Source organism: Macrotis lagotis, chromosome X (genome assembly GCF_037893015.1).
Source record: "Macrotis lagotis isolate mMagLag1 chromosome X, bilby.v1.9.chrom.fasta, whole genome shotgun sequence".
Classification (NCBI taxonomy): domain Eukaryota; kingdom Metazoa; phylum Chordata; class Mammalia; order Peramelemorphia; family Peramelidae; genus Macrotis; species Macrotis lagotis.
Genome location: NC_133666.1, coordinates 662,945,690 through 662,965,039, shown reverse-complemented (window position 1 = coordinate 662,965,039; position 19,350 = coordinate 662,945,690). Strand labels below are relative to the sequence as shown.

General features: G+C 34.9%; 1 protein-coding gene across 3 annotated transcripts in view; it reads left to right on the top strand.

Moving 5' to 3' along the window:
• The window catches only part of GLT1D1 (glycosyltransferase 1 domain containing 1), a 106,364-nt gene that overhangs the window by 20,560 nt on the left and 66,454 nt on the right, over positions 1-19,350 (top strand). For all 3 annotated transcript variants that reach the window (XM_074205325.1, XM_074205326.1, XM_074205324.1), the window contains exons 3-4: positions 5,427-5,532; positions 12,055-12,106. In XM_074205325.1, coding sequence (XP_074061426.1) covers positions 5,427-5,532; positions 12,055-12,106 — 158 coding nt within the window. The remainder of the gene's footprint in view (positions 1-5,426; positions 5,533-12,054; positions 12,107-19,350) is intronic.

Genomic DNA, 19,350 nt, shown 5'->3' with positions numbered 1-19,350 from the left:
CAATAGATGTACTGTTTCCAAAGACAATGGCTGAAGAGAAATACAGGAGGAGAAAATATTTTTTTAATTTAAATTTTTTGTGTTTAACAATAACTTGCTTTTTCCATACCCAAAAGAAATAAAACTGAGTGGTTGTCATTTAGATTAGTGAAATTCCAAGAGACGGTCTGTCATTTTATTAAAGGCAGTCAGTGGAAGACCTGAAGTTTTGTGGGCAAAGTCTGTCTAGTCACTAAAATTTCATGTGTCAGGACGTCATACATTTGTTTTCTTGTATTTTAACATTCTTTCTTCAGGTTGTTTTGTTATTGAATTGTTTCGATTTTGAGAGGATTGAATTCTAAAAAAACAAATTTCAATAGGCATAGGGGATTGACTTCTGGGCATGTTGTTTGGAAGACCTGAGATCGGATCTAGCCTCAGATGCTTATTGGCTGGACCCTGGACAAGTCACCTAGCCCCTGTCTGCTTCGATTTCCTCAGCTGTAAAATGGGGAAAATAAAGGATCAGATGCAGTGCTTGGTACATGGTTGTTGTATGTTGACTCATGTCATACTCTTTTGTGCTTTTGTGACCCCATGTACTTGGCTATGGAATTTTCTTAGCAAAGATATCAGAGTGGTTTACCATTTCCTTCTCCACTGTGTCCCATTTTACAGATGAAGAACTGAGGCAAAGGGGTTAATTGACTTGTCCAGGGTCACATAGCTAAGTATCTGAGGGAGATTTTTAAAATTGTATCTTCCTAACTCCAGACCTGGTATAGTTGTTGCCTCCTTTTTACTTCCAATACCAAGAAGTTCTGCTTTAGCCTTGACATTACTGGTTTTCTGTAAATGAAAAGAATATAACACTTTATAATTTATAAAGCATTTTCCTCAAAGCCATCCTATAAAGTGTCATTACTAAAATTTTGCAGAAGTGGAAACAGACCAAGGAAAGTGATGTCTGACTTCAAGGCTGGTATACATTATAAACTTAAATCCTTCAACTTTTCTCAAAGTGGTCAGTATAAAGCCTAACCTTGCTTCTCACTCTGCAGAAATACTTTCAAAAGAACATTGTTCAGGGTGGCTAGGTGGCACAGTGGATAGAGCACCAGCCCTGGAGTCAGGAGTACCTGAGTTCAAATCCAGTCTCAGACACTTGATAATTACCTAGCTGTGTGGCCTTGGGCAGGCCACTTAACCCCATTTGCCTTGCAAAAAACTAAAAAAAAAAAAGAATATTGTTAGAACACATGTCTATCATATCATACAAAGATAATCTTTGTGACCTGGAGACAAATTATGCCCTGTCTCTGAACTTTAGTTTCCTCATATGTAAAATCAGGAGGGGTTTGATTCAGTGACCTGTTAAGATAACTTCCAGCTTGAAGGCTTGGTGCTATGCTTTTATGATTTTTTTTGTTGTTGTTGCTAGGCAGTGGGGTTAAGTGAGTTGCCCAAGGTCATACAACTAGTAATTATCAAGTTTCTGAGACTAGATTTGCACTCATATCCTCCTGACTCCAGGGCTGGTGCTCTAACCACTGTGCCATCTAGCTGCCCCAATCCTGTGCTTTTATAAGAAGTCAGGAATTGGAATATCTCATGAGAGGCGTAGGTATACTCATTAGCCCTATTTGCCTTTTATTTGCTCCAATCCACTTTCTCTTGTGGATTTTAAAAAAATTATATTTTGCTTGTGGGACATAGGCCAAATGGAAAGAGATGGAATCAAAAGATTTGGGTTTAGCTTCTTGGATCTGTCACCTTAATTACTTAGGTAATTTTCCCCTTCTGGGGTTCTTTTCCTTATCTATAAAATGGTGACCTCAGTCATTGAAGTTCCTGATAAGGCTTTTGTGAAATGAGCACTTTGTAAATCTTAAAGTCCAATATAAATGGGACCATTATTTTATTATGTGTGACTTTTATTTTGTTGATGAAACTAGGGTTCAGAAGGTGAGTAAATGATTCTCCCAGTCACATGACTAGTGATGGAACAGCACACCTGTGACTTCCTCTGGTTTATGTAAAAAAGCATTAGCACTGTGTGTGTGTGTGTGTGTGTGTGTGTGTGTGTGTGTGTGTGTGTGTTTGTGTGTGTGTGTGTGTGTGGTGTGGTGTGTGTTTGTATAAGTATGCGTGTTATGCTAATGTACAAGTAGTAGAGTCAGAGCCAGGACTCTTGGCTCAGATGACGTTCTTTCCTCTAGACCATGCCCCATCAAACTCATAGGTGGTTGGGAATCAGTCAAAAAGCATTTACTATATGCCTTCTATGTAACAACCACCCTTCTAGATGCTGCAGATAATTATTTTATCTTAACCTTGCTGTTGACCTCTGATCTTACATCTTTAACTGCCTTTCAGACTTTGCAATATGTATGTCCTGTGAACTGATTTCTTAAATTCCACATATTCAAAAGTGAAATTTGCTACCTCCCCCTTTCACCCCTTTTAAACTTCCATATTACAGTCAAAGGCACTACCCTCATCCCAATCCTCCAAGCTTGTAACCTAGGTGTCATCCTCCTCTCTTCATTCCCTCATACACCATCGCTTGCCCTATCCAATCAGTTGCCAAATTCTGTAAACTTGTCTTTTCTGCTCTCATAGCATCTCTCTTATATGCCCCTTCTCTCCTGACACCATGATCACCCTGATTCACGCATTGCCTAGACTGTTGCAGTAGTCTGCTGTATGTTCTGCTGCTCCATGTCTGTCTCCACTTCAGTCCAAACAAAACTATGTCTTACATGTCCATAGTTGTTTGCAAATTGACTCACCCATTAGAATGTAAGCTTGTTGAGGGAGTTTTTGCCTTCCTTTTCTGACCCTCAGTAAGTATTTGGTAGACAATTATTGATGATGATGATGATGATGATGATGATGGGGTGAAGATGGAATGATTCCCAGGCAAGGAGGATAATCATGCAAAGGCATAAATGGGTCAGGAATAGTGAAAAGCTATTTGCCTGAACTATTGAATGTATGGGGGGGTATAATGTATAATAAGGTTGGAGGAGTTGTAAAGGTCTGATCTTCAGGCTTATAGAAGGGGTTTACTGAATGAGCCTATGGCAATTGAACTGGAGTGGGAGGGACCTGAGGCAGGGAGACCAGTGAGGAGGCTAGTGCAATAAATATCTCAGGCAAGAGATGATGAAAGCCTTAATTGAGAGGAAGAACAAAACAAAATGTGGAAATTTATAGTTTCAAATGTACAAATATACTCCCAGCTACAAATACAAACATTTAAAAACAAAACGAATATAAAAAAAGGCTAGAGTAGATAAAAGGCAACTATGACTATCTATGTATTACTACTGCCTTTTTTATCTCTTCTATTCATTCTTGTCTCCACCCCCCACCTCCCCATTCACATACAAGCCAGGATCCCTAGTGTATAATCCCATGAATTTGGCACACAAACATGTGTATTTGGTGGAGCGGGAATCAAGGCATAAGGATTTCTTTAGAAATTGCTTCTTATTTATTTGAAAATTTACACCATAAGATCACACATTTTGAGCTGAGTGGAAGAGCTCTCATTCAATCCAAATCTCTCATTCTAAAAATGAATTCAGGCTTCAGGTGGGATTTGAACCCAGGTTCTTTAGAAAACCAGTTCTTTTCCCAGTATACTACACTATAGTAGTTACAGAACTGTTCAGGGGGTTCCTTGATACATTTTTAAAAATCTTAACAGTTCAATTGAAGAGAATTTCAAATTTCATTATATAGTTAACCTTCCTGCCCTCATATTTATATTCAACCCTGCCCTCACCACCCCCCAAAAATTGGATTTAGGTTTGACTTGTCTTAAAGTTCCAGTAACTGATGAAGCAATTTAGAATTGAATGATGCATTTTTGATGGTCTAACACACACACACACACAAAGTGTACTGAAATATTGCTATTATGAGTTTGGTGGTGTAACATTTTTTTTTGAATATTAATAATGGCTTTCATTGTGACATGCCTATTTTTAGATTTGACTTGAAGCTTGTCTTTTTAATATATACAGGCAGGCACCATCCTAGCTTTTGAATGTGTTTCAAAAGTTTCATGGTATGTTGATTATTTAGGAATCAAGATGCCTTTTTTTCACCAGATTATTTGTGCATCTTGCTGTACCCCCATTTTTACAACAAGTACAGCATAGGTTGAGAAATACATTCTAAGTTTTAGTCTTCTTTATGAAGTCTTCCCTGCTCTTCATTCAATTCTGTAGTCCATCCTGTGCTTTCCCCTCCTCTTAAATTACTTTGTATATTCTTTATCTGTCTACATTTTGTATCTCCCACCTCCAATTAGAATGTACATTCTTTAAGGGTCAGGGATTCTATGCTTTTTTTAAATCTCATTATCCCCAGTAGCTGTCACTAATTTTCTTAATAGATATAATGTTAAATGTTTACTCAATTGAATTAAATTCATTTGGTACACAGGGGATACATTAGTGGTTGGGTGTGATGGAAAGGATCTACTTTATAAATCTTGTGGGTTGAATAGTTTTCTGTAACACCTAATAATAACATTATTTCTATGCCAAGTTTCACAAATATTTCCCCTAATAGCAGCTCTGGAGAAGCTTGAGAGGGACTGAATGGAACCTGGGAGTAGATCCTTTTGGTCAACAATAATGTATTATATTTTGTTAGCTCTGTACATTCAAAAGAGAAGGCACCTGTCATTTAAAATCAAACAAATTAAACAAGAAAAAGAGGATGGATTAAAAAACTCCTTGCAGTCTCGTGACTTTGCATTTTGACTAAAAATGCCTTATAGAGTCACTTGGGTATAATGTTTGTGTAGACCTCTTAAGGTCTTCATCAATGTTTAGGTTTTGATGACTTGCAATGAGTGTAAATTGCTTTCTGTACTGGCCAGAAACTCTGGGGATCTTCCTCTCCCAGACTGTCATCTTTTTGATGGTCAATTGAACTATCTTTTCTCTCAACTCTTACCCAGTACTCAATCATCAAATAGATGTGGGCTCAAATAAATTGAAACTTGAGAAAGTCCCTAATTTAGAAAGAACAGGTTCTCCTACTGCATGACCTGTCATCTTGACGTGGGTATTGCCACTGGATTTTGATTACTCTGAAGGTGACAGTGAGGCTGATGACTTTATGCAGCTCTGCCCTAGTCATATCCAATTCTTTTGCAAATCAACACAACACCCTCATAATGTTATTGATCCCCTTTGAGATCAAAGGACAAAGAACCATTTGTGGCCTTCAAGGGGAAAGAGCTTAAACCAACCTAGGTCAACCAGTTCTCTAATTCAGACATATAGGCAGTAAGTAGTACCTTTTTTAATTAAGGAAGAAAAAAAATGACTTTGCTACTTCTATGCTACTTGGGAAGCATCATTTTTAAATGACTTTTTTTTGGAGGTGGTTTACTATTTAAAATTATTATTGCTTTGCAGGACAAAGAATACCTTTTGGAATCATCTTTGGAGGAACAGATATAAATGAATATATTAAGCATGGAGAAAAGAAGCAAATGATGGGGACTGTTCTAGAAGAAGCCAGGTAATTTTTAGAAAGATTTTACTTATTTTTGAATTTTATAATTTTCCCCCAATCTTGCTTTCCTCCCCCACCCCCCACAGAAGGCAGTCTGTTAGTCTTTACATTGTTTCCATGGTATAATCTAAGTTGAATGTGATGTGAGAGAAATCATATCCTTAAGGAAAAAAAAATAAAGTATAAGAGATAGCAAAATTACATAATAAGATATTTGGTTTTTTTTTAATTACAGGTCTTTGGTTTTTGTTCAAACTCCACAATTCTTTCTCTGGATACAGATGGTATTCTCCATTGCAGATAGCCCAAAATTGTCCCTGATTGTTACACTGATAAAGTGAGCAAGTCCATCAAGTTTGAACATCACCCCCATGTTGCTGTTAGGATGTACAATGATTTTCTGGTTCTGTTCATCTCACTCAGCATCAGTTCAGGCAAATCCCTCCAGGAAGCCAGGTAATTTCTAGAAAATTAGTTATGAGGATAGGTGGTATGGTAGACAGAGTACTGGGTTGATTCCAGAGAGACTTTGCTTCAAATTCTCCTGATATTTAATTATTTTTGTTATGTTGACTCCATTCTCCTTTCTATCCATATTTTCTCATTTTAAAAATAGGAATCATAGTAACTTCAAAATATGACCAACAGTATTATTATAAAAATAAAATTAGAAAATATACCTAGAGTACTTCATAAACCTTGCAATAGTCATACAAACAATTTAAATTAGTTGTATTGACTAGATATCTTATAACTTGTTAGAATTTTCCCCTCAACTATTGATTTTGGTATTTTATAGATACAGTCCATGAGCAGGTTGCTTTTCTTTTTTAGTTTTTTTTTGCAAGGCAAATGAGGTTAAGTGGCTTGCCCAAGGCCACACAGCTAGGTAATTATTAAGTGTCTGAGACCAGATTTGTACCCAGGTACTCCTGACTCCAAGGCTGGTGCTTTATCCACTATGCCACCTAGCCACCCCCAGGTTTCTTTTCTTTACCTAGAAAAGTTACCTTTATCATTAGAGACTATTTATTGAATTCAAATAGGATATATTTATTCATACTATTTTTGAATCATGGAGAATACATGATTCTTGTCTTGCCCTCTGGGAGTTAACAATAAGGAATAGTTGCAGTAGAATTCTATATTTTTATTTTATCATTTATCACATATCCCCTAAACCCCAATTAATCTCTCTGACTCTCAAGCATCTAGATCTTTAGGTCCTCTACTCATTTTAGATAGGGTCTGGGCAGATAGATGGTATAGTGAATGAAGCATGGACTTTGGATTCAGGAGGACAGGAGTTTGAATCCAGCCTAAAATACTTACTAGCTCTGGGTGACCCTGGGAAAATCACTTAACCCTGATCACCTCACATCCAGGACCATCTCCAGTCATACTGATTCATCTCTGGCCACCAGACCCAGATGGCTCTGGAGGAGAGAATGAGGCTGGTAACTTAGCACAGCACTTCTTCACTTAAATCCATTCCATGTGCTTGTCATGGTTTTATTTGAGAATGAAGGACAAAGATTGTGAGCCATTTTTTCGGAATTTGGCTTGGATGTCTTCCTCAACTGTTACTGCCCCACCTCCCTGTCAGATATAGGAACAAAGTGTGAGTGTTTCACTAAAAAGGTTTTATGGCAAGAATGACACCTGATGACCTTATGGAAATGTGGATTATCCTAATCTCCAAATAATTCACTTTCAGTTCAAAGTGCTTAAAGCTTCCAAGTTCCTATTGTACCTTATAAAAAATTTTGAAAAGTTGAAGATCATAGATTTAGAGTATATGGAACCTTAGGCCTATAAATCTAGTTCTGCTTTCTAATTTCACTGATAAAGAAACCCAGAGATTTAGTGATTTGCTCAAGTTCATAGAGTTGATAAGTCAAAACAAGGATTTGAATCAAGGACTTCAGATTCCCTGGCCAGTGGTCTTTCCAGTGTTCACTGTTGCCTTCCCATGTTATGGTATATGTCAGTTCTGTCCCTAAAACTAATGTTATTAAATATGTCACTGACTTTAAATTAGATAATTCCTTGGAAACATTTTTCTAAGTAATTAGCTAAGATTGGCTCTTAAAAATTTTTTTTAAAAGTTTTCTGTAAACTGTAGGTATCAGAGACATTTTAGGATAATGTATTTACCAATTGAAAAATACCTTATGATTATAGTTCTGCTCTTATACTTGAAAATAATTAGTTTTATATCATTCATAATGTATTATCTCTTAGAGAAAAGTCATTCTGTTCTCTAGAAGCAACATTGAATGAATTCCTCCTATAGTATTATCACTAGTATTATTCATTGCATAGTTATTAAAACAAACATTGATTTTTTTCCCCATATTGATTGTAGGCTGGTGTGCAGGAACATTGCTGGAATCATAGATTACTTGTCCAGCACAATATACCACAAAATTCTATAAAAACTAAATATTGAACTGTATCTAGCTTTATAATGAGTGCCTTAATTTTAATCAAATTTCCTTAAATAGTAGCTGTTTTTTTTATAGGGTATACTTTCACTTTTTGTAGTACTTGGTGAACTTTAGAACAAGAGATTTTCTATTTGCTTAGGTGACACATTAGGAGCATAATATGAAAACTGTGGAGATACTTACGTAGGGAGAGAGAGAGAGAGAGAGAGAGAGAGAGAGAGAGAGAGAGACATAGAAATAGAGACACAGAGGGAGAGAAACAGAGAAATACAGAGAAAATGAGAGATACAGAAAGAGACTGCAAGGGTACTTGTTTGCTCAATAACCTAGTAAAAATAAAAACAGAAATGTCCCAAAGAAACAAATGTATTCTAAATTTTCAAAAAAATTCTCATTAGAAATATCATTAGCAAACCCCTTCTCTTCCCTTCTTTTCTTCCTCACTACCCCAAAATAACATGAAAATATTATAAAGTAAGAGAATCAAGGGGAAAAATAACCAAGATACAGATGTTATCTTATCTTATTTTTCAGCACTATATGGTGTACAGAAAGAGCACTGGATTAGGAGTAAGAAGTCTAGGATTTGATCTGGCTTTACTACTAGTTCCCTAGTCTCCCTCTCTGACTTTAAAGACTGAACTTTTCTGGATATGTTTCCATACTTAAAATCTCACAGGGTCCCTACCTTCCCTAAGATGCTAGGACCATTAGAATGCTTCAAGAATTACTGACTCAAATAATGCAAGAAAAGATATTATGCTCAAATGAGCAACATACATGTTTAAGAAAAACCCCAAAACAGCAAAAATTTTGAGGAGATGGCAAAATCTGGCATAATGAAAAATAGTGTAGAGAATTTGTAAATTACTGAATGATAGGTACAATTAGCTAAAGTTCCAAAATTGGGAAAGGGTCAAGTTTTAGATAAGTCATATTGTGATAGTCAAGTGCTAGAATTTCACTAATTTTCCATCTCTTTCTTTTTTGCAAAATTAAAATTATTACTTTTATAAATTCAACTATTAAATTATTTAGTCCATATGTATCCAAAGTTGGTCAAGTTTAGAGATGAGAGTTAGAAAAGCTGCTTTGTTGTTTATCCTTCTTTCTCAAAAAAGACCCTGACATGCACAAGAATTGTATTTGAGTTAGAGGGTACTGTGCTAAGGCACCAGCCTCACTTATTCCTTTCAAGCCATCTGGGTTTACCCTATAGTGTGGCAAAAGGAGTTTTGGGATTAAAATAGGATTTCAGAAGAAGTAATTATCTAAGCAGATCTGAAAGCTTCGCATCTTTGAGACTTTGATGTTTCCACCATCTTAAAGATATGACTCCTCATTCTCATTCAAATCCATTCAACAAATATTGTCAATTGCCTCCCCTGGCTAATGTGTTCAGGGCTCAAATACAAAAATAAAAAATAATCCTAGCTTTGCCTTCCAGAAGCTTATGTTTTACTGTAGGTTGAGCTCCATCAGAACAATTTGCATACCATAAATAAATTTTCCATCCAAGATCTATGAAATACAATAGGGGTATCCATTGAATCTTTTCTTATTTCATACCTTCTAAGGCTACATTTGAACTGTATATCTAAGAAAAGTCAATATATTCTATCATTATTATTATTATTATTTGTTTTTGCAAGACATTGGGGTTGCCCAATTACACAGATAATTATTAAATGTTTGAGGCTGGATTTAAACTCAGGTCCTCCTGACTCCAGAGTCTCCACTGTGTCTGACTCCAGAATATATCTACCAGCTGCCCCCTGCAACATATTCAAATTATCATATGGAAAATTATCATGTTTTGAATAAAAAAATAGAAAAGCAGACTAGAGGAGCAGAATGAACCTGCTGAAATTGAACTAAATAAGTATTAATGTTCTTTTAACCCAAGACATGGGAAACCTTACACAAATTAAATAGGAAAGGGAGGCAAAATTAGAACAGTATAAATACTATTACCATGTAAAAAAAATAATAGCAGTAGCAACATGCTGGTATTGAAATGGGAAAGAGAAAAGAATATCCTGAACCAAAAAAAATGATATTAAAAATATTTAGGTTTTCCTTACAAATTAATTACTATAACAATGATATGAAACTTGTGAAAAACTTTTACAAAGGATGTATCTAAAACCCTTGAAAATGGACCTTTAAATCTCTATAACTCATGGACCTTTAAATCTCCGTAACTCCATAACCTATGGAAATGGGTTTTTGGTAAAAAGAATTGCTTCCATAGAGAAACCTGGGATGATTTGTATGAACTGAAAGAAAGTGAAACAAATAGAATCAGGAGTCCCTTGTACATAGTCACAGAGATATTGTATGATGATCAACTGTGGATGACTTGGCTGTTCTCAGCAAAACAAAGATCCAATTCAAAAGGACTTAAGGTGAAAAATCCTATCTACCTACAGAGAAAGAAATAATGGAATGAAATACCGATAGAAGCATACTTTATTAATTTCTTTTTTATTTTTATGTAGGGGATTGTATTTTCTTTTACAACATGATTAATATGGGAATATACTTTGCATGACTGCCCATTTATAATCTATATCAAATTACTTGCTTTTTCAAGGTGTAAGCTATGATTGAAGAAAGGGAAGGAGAAAATTTGGAACTGAAGATTTTTAAAAATGAATGTTAAATTTTTTTTTTACATTTGAGACAAAAAATAAAATTAATAAAAGAAAAGATACCTCCAGAAGAGGTTGAGAACTACTAAATATATAGGAAATAAAATTAATATTTCAAGATATAGCATTAATGTAATTAGGTAATTTTGACTAGCAGGCTCCTATATTTCCACTGAGCTAACATATCTCACAAAGGCAACTTAAAAGTCAAGTTTGTTCTAAGAAATGTTTTTTTTTATTTTCTTAATGGTCTAAGAATTTTAGAGCTGAAAGTAATCTTCAGGGTTTTGGTGTCCATCTATGTGCATTTAGAAAAGATTTTCCTGACCTGTTTCATACACAGCAGGAGCCATAGTAATATCTCAGGCATCTTCCTCACTTCAGGTGCAATGCTGTCCTTGCCCTCAAGACCTTCACATTCTTAATTTTATTTTTATTTAAGGCAATGGGGTTAAATGACTTGCCCAAGGCCACACAGCTAAGCAATTATTAAATGTCTGAGTCTGGATTTGAATTCAGGTCCTCCTGACTCCAGTGTCAGTGCTCTATCCTCTGTGCCACCTAGCTGCCCCCAATCTTAACATTCTTAATGGTGGAAAAAACTATTGTAAGATAAATAAATTTGAAATATAACTGAAGTGGATGCAAGGTGATTTTGGTGAGAGGAAGGAGCACTGGAGATTTGGTAGAATAGGGAGTGAGGAAATCAGAGAAGCTCTGAAGTGACACTTAAAATATAAGGAAGGCACATTTAAGTTGAGCCTTGAAGGTCAGGAGGTGGAGGTGAGAGTAGTGGAATGTGACCATTGTAGGCATCGGGTCTGTGTTTGGGAAGGCAGGAGATGGAATATTATACAGGCAGGTGATTTTGGCTGGAATTTTGATTGTGCAAGGTTGGAATAGTGTGCAATTAACCTGGAAAGATAAGTTAGAACCAGATTATAAAGGGCCTCCTGAAAATTTTGAGCAGGTGAGTGATATGGTCAGATCTGCATTTTAGGAGTGTCCATTTGACTGCTGGGTGGAGAATAGAATGGAGAGAGGAAAGCCTGTCCAATCAGGAGGCCAATGAATTCATTCAGGCTTAAACAGAGTCCCAACATTTTCTTGAATATTTAATGACTGATTATAGGCCTTAATTACTCTTTTCCTACTTCTGGGTATTTGCCCAGGTCCTGGATCAGAATTTTACCTGTAGATATTTTCTGACTTTTGTTTATGACAAAACCCTTTTGTAGGGGTTTGATGGGGAAAAATTCAGCCTCACTTCTTCTAGTAATCATGAAGTATTATTTCTAAGTAAATAGTAAGCATTTTGGTCAACTATTTGATTTTTCTCATATTTTGCCTCAAAGAACTAGTTCTTAGTCATGTGGAATGGTTTTTATAGTAATTGTCACTACCATTTTTTTCCCTTTTCTTAGATTTGCAGTGGCTTTTACAGAATCAATGAAGGAAATGGCATTAACTAAATGGGTATGTTTTAAATTTTTATTACTATTTATAGTTGTATAAGTGAAATCTTGGGCAAAGTGAAAATGTTGGAAGGGAATCCTATTTGAAGATGGAAATTTTGCTCACTACTACAGATTGTAACAGTCAGTAGAGTGCATTTTGTTTTTCTTTTATTGATGTGGTTTTTTTTGTGAAATTGCATTGAAACTATGGATTTTTTTCAATGACAAAAATAACTTAACCAAGCCTTCAAGAAAAGCATTACCTTTTTTTCTCTCTTTTGTGCTTGGCTGGTTCAAAATCTGTTTTATAAATTCCTAGTAGATTCAAAAGCATTGGCTTCATGTCTACTGATAGCAACACACTTGTGGGAATTAGATGTTCTTTTCCAAAGGCAGACCATTTACACTCATAGAATTCAATTGAGAAAGTGGTTGCCCCTTATGAATTCTGGAATTCAATTTTTCAGAGTTAGGAGACCTTCAGAATACATCTAGTCCTATGTGAACTTTAACAGTCTTTTCCACCATTAACATTCTTACAAATAGTCATCCCAGCCTCTTCCAGAACATCCCTATAAAGGGGAAACTTCTCCTTCATTAACTTCTGAGATAATCCAACCCACTTTGGAACAGCTCTGATAGTTAAGTTTTTCTTGATGGTCAGACCTTAATTTATCTCCTGGTAGCTTCCATCTGTGCCTTCCTGACTCTTCTGCATCTAGTCAAGACAAACCTAATCTTTCTTCCCCTGCCCTTTAAGTATATGGAGAATGGTATCCTATTCACTTTGAATCTTTTTTCCAGGTTAAACAAGCCCTTTTATTCAACCACTCACTCCCATAGGACCCAAACTCAAGGTCTTCATCATCCTGGTTTCCTTCCTCTCAATTCTTAGGTAACAAGTAAAAAGTCTTGACAGTTTTTCTCAATATTTTTGTTACATTCTTGGTAGTTGCAGGTATATCATTTTTATAAAATTCATTTTCTGTTTCCCCTTTATTCTAGTTATGATCAAGAATGCAGAAGGAAAATTATTTTAAAATCAAAGACAAAAGCAGACCCCAGGGCTGAACTTTTCCCCTCAAGGTAGTGGGCATAGTCTGCATCTTTGCCTGCATTGTCTTGCAAACATATAAGCATTTTTGTTCAAGATACTATTTTGCAGAATTTTTCAGAATGGATTGGAGGATAAGGAGACTTTTGGCAGTGACCAGTTGGAAGGCAAAGTCCTTGTCTCAGCATGAGAGGCTTAAGGTCACAATGAAAGTTGATGCCTGGGAAAGCATAGATTCAAAGAAAGAATTGTAAATGGGAAGGTGAGAGAAAGGAGGAACAGGCACTCATCATGAGGTTTTGAAGTTGAGTGACTAAGAAAGCTGTGGTACCATTAACAGAAATAGAGACACTCGTAGGAGGAACTGAATTGTTTTTTTTTCTTGTGGTAAGGGGAGGAAGGATGCTCCTAGTGTGGGGAAGGACACATAGAATTAACATTTCCATTTTGCACATGTTAAATTTGTAGTGCAGATAAGACACCAAGATGGAAGAATCTCAAGTAGACATTTGGTGAGCACAGGAGAAAGGCCAAAACTGAAGACAAAGACCAGAGATTGGGGAATCACGAACAGAGAGGTGACAGTTAAATCCATGAGAGTGCCTTACTTTTATTTTGAATGATACAGCAACAAGATGTACATAAACTTCAACCCATAATTGTTTCTGAGGATAAACCACTTGCATAGTAATTTCTATAAAGAATCTATTCTTTTTTTATAATCTTAAAAGTGACAAGATGCTAGAGTAATTGCTGTTTGATTCTTAATTGCATTATCATCAGCTAGAGTTTTAATTTTGTAATACTTCTAATTAGTGAATGGATTTGGTTTACTGCATAATGGATGAACTAATCCCTTAATTATTATAAAACCATAATAAAAATCAGTTAATTCCCATTAACCCCTGACAAAAGAAATATATGAATTTTCTTTGGATACTTTCCTGATTCCTAAGTAGGAAATATGTATGTGTTTGCATAAATGTGGTTCTCTCTCTCTCTCTAGAGATGTTTTATATGTAGACTTTGATGGGTCTTTATGAATAGACTTAAATATAGGTTATAAATTAGTTTTTGTATAGATTTCCATATAATTACATTTACATATATACAAAATTAAAATATTTTTTCCATATATATGTATATCAAATGGAATAACATACACACGCACACACACACACACACACACACACACACACACACACACACACACACAAAGCAGCATAGCTTAGTTGATAGATAACTGGCTTGGACCCATGACCACCTGACTTCAAATTTCTTTCTTGAATTATACTGGCTGTGTGATTCTGAGCAAGTATCTTAACATCTGAGTACCCTGGACATTTCTTGAGTTGCAAAGAAAGTATTGAACTGCATTGGTAGAGGGAGTTTTCTTCCCTGTGTGTTCCCTCTGATATCGACTCATAGGTTCAATCTCACAACACATGTGTAAACACATTCTAGCGTGTGCAAACACATATTCTAGCATGTGCATTTATATCCATATGTTTATGTATTTATAAATTTGACATGTTAGTTAAAAATTTGTGTATGGGGGGGGATGTTGTCTTCCTAAAGTAGGCAGACCTATCTATGTAACCTTTAAATAGGAATATATTTAAATGTTGTCATTGATAATGAATTTACTGCTGGTATAAAACTCAACAAGTCATTCACTTATGTCACTGCATAGTTTCATTTCATCCTTTTTTCAATATCTATCTCTTTACATATACAGGAGCTCTACCAAGGCAAAGGTAACACTTGCCTTATCTTTCTAAAGTAGTTTCTGCTATAATAGTTAATATTAGATGACTTATACTAATAAAAATGTCAAAATGAGGTTTCCCTTGCAATTTACTACCAAAGGAAAAAATGACATCTTAGACAATTCTGGTGGGTTGTTGGTATGTGGTCATTTTCCACTGGGTATGCACAAATCATGAAGCCATCTTTTAGATTTGTGTAGAGAACACCTTGGTTTAAGATTGTATTTAATAATAAATTATGAATCCCATGATGTTGCATAGTAAGTAGCCTTTAATTTTGGGATAAATTCAGTTCATGTAATGTGATGATTGGCAAAGGTAACTACTGTATATCTTTATCATTTTTGTAGCATTTTATATGTATTCTTATACATTTCTAATTCTTATCAAATATATAATTATCATGTATAATTAAAACCTTTTAATAATATAAAATCCTGATCAATTAGCATTTCATAAACCCACAATTGAGAGTATAGATGAATGGCTGCTGTGGATTTGTTGCTGCATATTATAAATATTGTACTTTGCTTTTCTGAATTTATAATACTGTGTCTAATTCTGAGAACTGCTTCACCTATAGGAGGAAAAAAATTCTTTGGTCTGCCTGAAACCACTTCCACAAAGGAAGGTTTCTTCAAGTCTGAATCTATGTATGACCTAGATTCTCTGGCATTGGCCTCTGGTTATTTCAAAACCTACAGGCTTATGAGAAATGTCACCTGATCCAGTCTAATGGGATGAAGAGGATGCAAATACGGTCTCATTAATTCTATCCCCCCCTTTCTCATTTTGGAATTTTCTATGTCTGTTTTGGGCTTTCAACTTTAAACAGAAATCATTGGGCCCAGGGATTTAGAAGTATTTATTTTGGGGGGAAAGGATCTTCAAGATCATTATAGTAAATAGGAATCTAATACAGGAGGAAAAAATGAATGAATGTTATTTTTAAGAATTTCTTTTGTTAAAAAATCAACTAGTGGGGCGGCTAGGTGATGCAGTGGATAGAGCACTGGCCCTGGAGTCAGGAGTAACTGAGTTCAAATCTGGAATCAGATCCTTAATAATTACCTAGCTGTGTGGCCTTGGGCCCTATTGCCTTGTAAAAAATGTAAAAAAAAATCAGCTTGTATTTGAACATTGCAAAACAATGGAAATTATCACTGAATGCATTGACCATGGTTGGTATTAAGATACATTCTTGGATGATTTTAATTTATTTATTTTTAAATGTAGCCTCCTTTCCAGCCTTCTGGCCATTTATATTTCCTTCTGCATCTTATATTGAAATTACTTTTTCTGCAGTAGTTATTGCAGGCAATTCAAAAAGCGCAATTTACTTCCATCTGTATATAAACTCATAAAAATTCTTCTGGAAACTGATATGCAGAAAGCAAGACAGGTTTCATTGGCTGTTACATGAGCAGTTCATATCACAGGTGAGCTCAGAAAGTCAACCTAATAAATGGTGCTAGTCTAAGTGAGCTGCTTTACTACTGATTCCCAGCATGCTGGCCCTAACGACTTCTTGGCATACTTTTCCTGCATGGTTTTTGTTTGTCATCTGATTATCTCAAACATAGTAATGCCATTTTGGTCTTCTTCCATAATAATGGGCAAGAACCAACTAACCAACCGATTATCTCATTATCAGACAATAACAAAAACCACAATACCCTACTACCAAGTTCCAAGTCCATATATGTACATATATACATTCATACATTCATTCATAGATTGAATTTACCCCCCCCTTTTTTTTTTGTCTTCAGGAATAGGAGATTTTTATACCAACACCACTTCTAAGTTCTTTTTAAGTGAAACCTCAAGGATTGGTCGTATCTTAGGAAGCTTCTGGTTTGAGAAAAATTTAATACATATTCTCTCTTATGAGAACATTGGTTGGAGGAGCTATGAAAATGTCCCAAATGGTCTTTTTCCATGTGAAAATTCTGGAATCTAAGTTCCAAACTAATTAGAGAATTCCTGGCTATTTTACCTAAAAACACCTCATTTTGTCTGGACCTCCAACCTTGAAAATGCACAGAAAATGTTTCAATAGGAAGGACCCAAAGTGCCAATGCAGAGGAAAGGCAAAAACACCTTCTAAGACATTCTCAGAGTAATTTTCCATACTTATTTTCTCTTACAAGTTAGATTTCTAAAATGTCACATACTTCTCTGGAATTTTCCTTTGACCCCTATGTATGTAGCTTCATCTTCTTTCTGCTACTGTGGAGGAACATTTATATACAATATAATAATACTTGGTTTCTAATGGAGTCCAGGGTCTTGCTTCGGTGTTAAAACCATTCACTTGTTTGTTTCATTATGGATCAGAGCAAGTCATTGAATTTACTTCCCATTTTTCTACTCTCTCTCTTTTTCCCTACTTGAAATATTTTCCTTTGGCTAGTTTCCTGGCCATGAGGGTAGATTAGAGAGGTTTATTTTACCTTTTACTTGCATTTAGATAGATGGAAGGGAAGGAAAAAATGTGTGGTTGGGCCTAGGGTGGGTGAGGAGAGAGGGTCTAAAGAGATGTACATCTATTTCTGTGAGTTACTTAATTCTATAATAGAGACACATTTAGTAATATGTCACCATTTATTATAGTTTTCATTTCTTTAAGTCAAAACTTAATCAGAATCTCTCAACTGATTTTAAAATAAAATCACTTTTAAGCCCTTTGGGAAATTACTAAAATTGCATATATCCTTTTTAGAAATGTGAATATTATGTATTGTCTCCATTTGCAGGTTATTTTCAGTTTAACGAACTGATAACTGACAAGCAATTATAAAGATCTTATGCAGGCATTACATTTAAATTCCCTTTCAGATTTGGAAAAAAACATTTTGAATAATCTTTAAAACTTGGTAAATAGGGGTTTTGATAAAGAGTATTTGACTCTTTAAACAAATAGCTTTTTTATCTTTAGGTCAAAGTACACTACACTTTAAAGTTATTCTTTTTCTAATGTTTGTATTTGTTAATCAACAGCAGAATATATTTTAAGAAGTAACCTTGAGGAGATACATTTACTTGAGTATATATACATATGCCACTTATTCTGTGATAAATCATAATATATAAGTAATATAGGTGTGTTCAAAAATATCTTTTACTTCTCCATCTTGCCACACATGTTATTTCAAAAGGCTTTTAACCTTTTTTAATGGATCAAATTAAACAACAGTATCTTATTGACTCATAAAGTATAGATGAGGGTTATTTTAATCTCTTTCAGAAATCATTTAAATCATTCATCTTTATGGTTTCTACATTAATTAGAGAATATAGTCGCTAGATGAACCTTATGCTAGGACAGAGTTATATTATTTCAAAGAAAGCGATGAGAAAATAAGAAAAGAACAAAGAAAGGTAATCTATATCTAGGACATTTTAATATATAAAATATTTTAAAAATCAATATCGACTTTTTGGCTTTTATTAGATTGTATGCATTTTTTCTTTCATTATAAAGATTAAAATAATCAGTCTTATCTTTTTTCCCCTTAACTTTCTTTTCTTATTTTTTCTAGTTGATATTAAAATCTTTTTTTAAAATAAACATTTGAAAACCATGTGTTACTGCAAAATTAAGTGAACTTCATTCTCCCCATCCCAATTTTTACCACATGCAAAACAGATTTTGGTGAAAGACTGCTATAATTTTTAAGAACTTGCTATACAAATACCAAAGACTTGAAAAAGATGAATTGATTCCACTTCTGTGCTGAATTATTTTTTCCTGGTAGGTTAAAAAGTATGTTAGTGATAGTGTATACAAATAACTTGAAACAATGATGGTACCTTATCTTAGTCCTATTCTTCCCCCACCCCATGTTTTCCTCCTTTATAAAGGAACTTTTGGAACTCTTAATTTCTTTTTTTTTTAAGTCTATCTTAGGACTGAAGATTAGCAATGTGGGGACAGCAAAGTAGTACAGTGGATAGAACATTGGCCCTGGAGTCAAGAGGACCTGAGTTCAAATGTGACCTCAGACACTTAATAATTACCCAGCTGTGTGACCTTGGGCAAAGTCACTTAAACACTTACAAAAATCCAATTAAAAAATTAGCAATATGAATGAGAATCTCGGTTTCCAGCACCATTTAGAATTTTATCTCCCTTCACCCAAGTAAAGTAAACTTTCATTTGTCAGGAAGATTATACCATAGTTTAACATATATCTTTAGAACCATCTTGATTCTTGAAGCTTTCTTCCCTAAAATTTCCTGTTGCATATATCTAACACAACATATAAGGGAGATTTTATGACTGATGGTTTCAATAATATTTTCCTATATATAGTCATGTTCTATGCCCTCCTGCATTTCTGCTAGCTGCATCTTCATTGAGGAAGTAACTAGTAGAATGAATTTTCTAGTGGTTGCTGAAATGCTGATGGGCTTAGGAACATCCTGCCATTCTTT